This window comes from Cheilinus undulatus, linkage group 7 (genome assembly GCF_018320785.1).
Source record: "Cheilinus undulatus linkage group 7, ASM1832078v1, whole genome shotgun sequence".
Lineage (NCBI taxonomy): Eukaryota > Metazoa > Chordata > Actinopteri > Labriformes > Labridae > Cheilinus > Cheilinus undulatus.
The window spans coordinates 2942001-2948000 of record NC_054871.1 but is presented as its reverse complement, the minus strand read 5'-3'; the positions used below and the strand labels follow the sequence as shown (position 1 = coordinate 2948000).

At 37.2% G+C, this 6000-nt stretch overlaps 1 protein-coding gene across 1 annotated transcript; it reads right to left on the bottom strand.

The window, feature by feature from the left end:
- Positions 1-1486: 1486 nt before the first annotated feature.
- sid1 (secreted immunoglobulin domain 1) lies at positions 1487-4896 on the bottom strand. Its single transcript, XM_041791340.1, has 2 exons — positions 4783-4896; positions 1487-1878 (listed from the first exon to the last, which is right to left on the bottom strand). The coding sequence occupies exons 1-2, from the start codon at positions 4817-4819 to the stop codon at positions 1487-1489; spliced, it is 429 nt and encodes a 142-aa protein (XP_041647274.1). The 5' UTR covers positions 4820-4896.
- Between the last annotated feature and the right edge of the window lie 1104 nt (positions 4897-6000).

Sequence of the window (6000 nt, the reverse complement as noted above, 5' to 3'; positions counted from 1 at the left end):
AATTGACAATTATAATGAAAAGAGTAGCAACAGCAGTAGTAGTAATGGCGCCCTGTTCATGGGGGTTGTAGCCCAAGGAGTGTGGGGCATCCTTTATTTTTATGCATCCCTAGTCTGAACCAACCTGTCTGTTAGCTGTATGTGTCTACTTTTAAAAGTCTCAAAGCTCGGGGCGCAGGTGGATGAGTGGTTAAGGTGCGCCCCATGTACGTGGACGGCCCGGGTTTGAACCCAGCCAGAGGCCCTTCACCACATGTCTCTTCCTCGCTCTCATCCCTGTGTCCGACTCTATCCACTGTCCTCCTCTATCAAATAAAGGCCCAAAAATGCCCAAAAATAAACCTTTAAAAAGGAAAAAGTCTCAAAGCTCAGCAGATTATTTTGGGTAAATTAGGCCTGAAGTGTGTATCAAGCCTAAATTTAAATGTTCATAATGATAATTTACATTTTTGTAAGCTTGTCAGACTTCATCACTGAGCAATTTCAGAAAAATGACTCACTGCTAAACAATATTTGTATTGTAAATAGATGTACTTTAATATCACAAGATTTAAAACAGTTACAGATGAATATATATACATTAAGTTGGTAAAAAACAAACAGAGTTAAGCAAATTAGAAATTGCCAAAAACTTAAGAGTGCAGAAAGATAGATGAATAAAAAAAAACGATAATGGCAACTGAGATTAAAATATGTAAAAAATAAAATACCAAAGCCCATGTGAGGATGTTAAACTAATTCTAAAAATCAAGACTGTAAATATAGTCTGATGAGGGTGAAGGAACTATATATCCCACAGTCCAATGCAGATCTGTGCATTTCATTGCTAATGATTGCTTTTCAAACTTTTACGCCACATTTAGACTTTCCATCTGAATGTTTCTTTATTAACATGTTTGATTTGATATACACTTCTGTGTATATAAAGTGTTTCATTAGTACAGTGGCAATTATTGCTGTCACTAACTGGCAGCAGCTAACATTGTGGACATGGTAATCAACAGCAGGCTACACTATCAGACATTAATGTGACACCTGAACATTGCGGAATAAACCATGTTTTTACTTCTTAAAAGGTTGATGTCACATAAATAATAATAAAATCCCCTAAGAAAAAAAGATGAATAGTATTTTTATGTTCAAAACTACACTCTTGAGCTTTATTCCCTACATTCCGTATTTGCAAGACAGAGCCTCCTGTCCTTACTTTTTATCCACTTTGTCAGTATTCCTGCAGGTTTTCTGAAAGCATACATTGCAATACCATCAGAAATCATGGGGACAGCATAAGTAGTACTGCCAAATTTCAAGCCAGACAAGTTAAACACAATGAAGAAGATGCTTGTGCAAGCTGGTTTGGAACTATAAACATATAAAGCAATGGTAGCTTGCATTTTATCAAATATCAGAGAAAATGAAGTCAAAGCTGTGAGTCGGACTGTGAAAAGTCAAACTAAAGTCAGTCCAAATTGATCCAAAGGTCCCATCAGTTCTTTGTGCGTCCTTCCTTCCTCCCCAGTCCCTGACTGACCCCACAGAAATAAACCCCAGTGTCATTACTCTGGGAGCCGTGCAGCCTCAGAGACCCGTTGGCTGCTGCTGAGATTTTATCTGAGCAAATCCCGGTGCCATAGGTCACTTCAGATCTGTTTGTGGACCTGAAGCTCAGCAGCAGCTGAGGGCCCTGCCCCTCTGGTTTCCTGTACCAGCTGATTGTAGACGGGGCGAGGCCATGCAGGGAGAGGTCGGGTGGGGCAGCAGTGGTAGCGGTGGTATTAGTGGTGTTCAGAAGGGGGCAGTGCAGGGTGATGTTCTCCCCGACTCTCACATGAAGAGTGGAGGCTGGCAGGGCAGGAACATGCTGCGATAAACAGACACCTTCAACAAAAGCAAAGCACAAAGTTAATACACCGTGTATTAGTATTATCTAAAGCAACACCATGTAACACTTTAAAATAGTTATTTTAGAGTTTTTCAAAGTCGTTTACATTGTTTTTGTTTTCTCAGTGATCGACCTTGAACAGAGGGAAAAATGAAGTCCACAGAGAAATTAAAAAGAAGAACTAACGGAAATAACTGAAGAAACTTGAAGTCAACTTCGATAGCAGCAATAAACACTGGTGAGAAACTTTTGCCATTGCACAAAGCACCAACTATGGTGGCCCAGATAGGCCAACCCTATATAGGCTGTCAGTGAGTCTTTCTCATCACTGTGGAGGAATGTTGTCCCACTCTTCTTTGCAGAATTTGTTTATTCAGCAACATTCGAGGGTTTTCCAGCATGGACGGCCTGTGTAAGGTCAAACCACAGCATCTCAGTCAGATTTAAGTCCAGACTTTGACTAGACCACTCCAGAACCATCATTTAGTCTTTAGTCCAGGGGTGTCAATCACAGAAGGGGCCAGATTCTGAATTTAGGTCTAACCTGAGGGCCTAACAGGGTCCACATTTAACCAAACTGTCAACCTCATTTTTTGACAGTAATAAATTATGGGGAAAAAAATGAGCAATAATAAGAAATGATTTTGAGATTTAAGAAGTCATAATGATAAGTTAAAAGGCTCAAAATCTGAGATAAAAAGTCAAACTTATTTGTTCAAAAGGTCAAAACATGAAATTAGATGTTAAAATAATGCTTTTAAACAAAAACATATAAAGAAGAAAGTCACAATCATGTTTTAAAGGCAAAAAATATGGCTTTAAATTGAAAAAGGTGCACCTAAAAGGTCAAAATATGACATAAAGGTTGAAAATATTAAATTGAAAAGGTCAAAATATTATACAAAAAGTCAAAATAATTAATTGAAAAGGCCAAAGTATTACATAAAAAGTCAAAATTATCAATTGAAAAGGTCAAAACTTGAGACAAAAATTGAAAATAATAAATTGACAGTCAAAATACTAGATAAAGTCAAAATTATAAATTGAAAAAGCCCTAATATTAGATAAAGTCAAAATAATCAATTGAAAATGGTCATAATTTAGCAAAGAGAATTGAAAATATGAAATGAAAGCACAAATGAATTTATTTTCCCACATTTCTTTTTATCTAGGTATTTTTACACCTTTTTTCACACTTTTATGACTTAAGGATATTTGATATCATCAAGGTTAAGTTTACATTTTCATACTGGAGGGAATCTGCAGATCTCATATTTAAGAGCCAGTTAGAATAAGAATATGATACGATCTTGGTTGCAACTGTACCACAGGCCGGTTTTGGCCCCTGGGCCTTGAGTTTGACACCCCTGCTTTAGTCCAGTCGAAGGTGGACTTGCTGGTGTGTTTGGGATCGTTGTCCTGCTCCATAACCCAAGTGTGCTTGAGCTTTTGGTCATGAATTGATGGTCAGACATTCTCCTTCAGGATTTTCTCTTAGAGAGCAGAATTCATGGTTCCATCAGTTAGACCATAACACCACCATGTTTGACTTTGATGAAATGCTGTGTTAGTTTTGCTTCAGATGGAACGGGACGCACACCTTCCAGAAAGTCCAGCTAGTGTCTCATCAGTCCACAGAATATTTCTCCCAAAAGTAAACAGGTCGTTCACGCTGGAAAACCCTCCAGTGTGGCTGAATTAAAACAACAGGAGTTGGCTACAGTTTCTCTACAGTGTGAAAGACTCATTGCCAGTTATTGCAAACGCTTGCTTCAGTTATTGCCACCAAGGTTGGAACAACCAGTTTTTCAGTTTAGGGGCAATGACTTTTCACATGGGTTTGAATAATGAATGAAATCATCGTTGAAAAACTGACTTTTGTATTTACTCATGTTATCTTTGTCTAAAATCAAAACTATTTTGATAATCTCAAACATTAAAGCAGGGGTGTCAAACTCAGTCACAGCAGGGGCCGGATTACGGGTTCAGGACTAATCTAAGGGTTTATTGGGGTCACCGTTTAAACCATAGACTGTCAACCTTGTTTCACCAGTACTAAAATATGAAAAAACAAAAAAACGTAGCACTAATGATTAACGATTTGTTATTTAAAAAGTTAAAAAGATAAGTTTAAAGGCTCACAGTCTAAGAAAAGGAAATTTCTTAGTTCCAAAAAGTCATAACAGGAAAACTGAAATTGAAAAATGGTTTTTTAAAGGCAAATATATTAGAGAGAAGTCAAAATCATGAAATTAAAAGTCAAAATATGATTCAACATTTGTAATAGTGAGTCTAAAAGGTCAAACCATGGGATTATAAAATTAGAATTATGAGTCTTAAAGCTCAAAATATTATATGAGAAGTCAAAATTATGAGTTGAAATGCTCAAAGTGTGAAATTAATAGTCAAAATCCTAAGTTTGAGTCCTAATTGTGAGATGCTAAATTGAAAATGTGAAATGAAAACAAAAATTAATTTTTCCACATTCCTGACTTCTTGCCTAAATATTTTTACTCCTTTTTCAGATTGTATGACTTAACAAGGATATCTTAAATCATCAAGGATACGTTCACATTTTCATACTTGAGGAAATATGCAGACCTCAGACTGATGGGCCAGATATAACAGAAATTTGAGATCATCTTGTGGGCCGGATTAAACTGTTCCATGGACTGGATTTGGCCCCCGGGCCTTGAGTTTGACACCTGTGCATTAAAGTATGGAATATATGCAAAGAAAAAAAACAGGGCTTTATCACAGCGCTGTATCTGGCCTGTGGACCCCTGTCAGATTTTTACACTAAATTAAAATAGTCATAACTTGATTAAGTGAGTAAAACAATGCAAATGTGAGAAAGTTTGCCTGTGTGATCAGACATGAATAGACAAACACAGACTCACCACAGACAAAGATCGCACAGATCACTCCACTCTCCATCGTCCTCTGGCTCAGACCTGCTGCTGTTTGTTTGATAATCAGCTGGGTGTTTAACTCATAACTGATCCTCTCTGCAGACGCGCTGATGACGACAATCAGGATTTTCTCAGCCTCTCATTGGACTCTGGAGGACCAGCCATGACCTAATTTACATATGCAGCCACGACGAACACATGGACCTCTGATGCAGGATCTTATAAACTAGGTAAATTACAGCAAAACAACAACCCTGACTCCAGTAAATCTACGTTATGAGTAGCAGTGAACAGCCCAGACATGATTCTCACAACCACAGATAACTTCTAATTGTCTCTATCATTTTAATAAATTTAGGTTGTAATGTAACTGGTTATAAGAATTGGATCTCAGACATTTTTAACAGTCTCTTAGTGCAATCGAGCACACACAAAAAGAGAGTATTTGTCTGATACTTACCCTAAAGTGCAGATGATAAAATTTAGTCTGTTTTTGTTGATCTCCTAGTGGGGAAAAGCTTTAAACTGTCTCCCAGTGCTGCTGTCTTTGATTACATCCAGCACAGTCCCCAATGTGCAGTCGTCACAATACCAGGATTTTATTATCATACAAGTTAAATCAAATGATATCTGTTTTTGTATCACAACAACAAAATAACCTCCTGGGTTTTTATTTTTCCAACCTACACAGAGTTTCACTGAACAATAAACACATTCTAAAATTTGACAAAATGTTTGTAGCAGTTACTCAACACTGCTCAACCAAAGAGCCAAATTGTTGAGAAATACCTTTGAAAGAGCCACAATCTAAGTGGTGAGAAGTGGCAAAAACAGCTTGAAGCAGTAATAAATGTAAGTTAAAAGTGGCTAAAATGGTCAAACAGCAGCAAAAATGGGTGAAAGGGGCGAAAATGGGGAGAAAAAGTAGAAAAGGGGTCAGAAAGTAGCAAAAATGGGTGAGAAGTGACAAAAAAAAACGAGTTACAGGTGGCAAAAAATGGTCCAAAAGTGGCAAAAACAAGACAAAAAAATGTGAAAAGTGACTAAAACGGGAAAAAAGCAGTCAAGAATGGCAAAAATGGGTAAAAATTACCGAACAAGTGGTATTTAATGGCAAAAGGTAGTTTAAATGGGCAAAATGGTGAAAAGGGCAAAAATAGGATAGAAGTGGCAAAAATGGGCAAAAAATAGGAAACAAAGGTTATT

What these genes read in the sequence shown, in the direction of transcription:
- sid1 (XM_041791340.1), bottom strand. Translation starts at nt 4,819, where the DNA reads ATGGAGAGTGGAGTGATCTGTGCGATCTTTGTCTGTG. An exon ending in CTGTGCGATCTTTGTCTGTG is followed by an intron (nt 1,879 to 4,782) that starts GTGAGTCTGTGT and finishes CTTTTGTTGAAG; the next exon opens with GTGTCTGTTTATCGCAGCAT.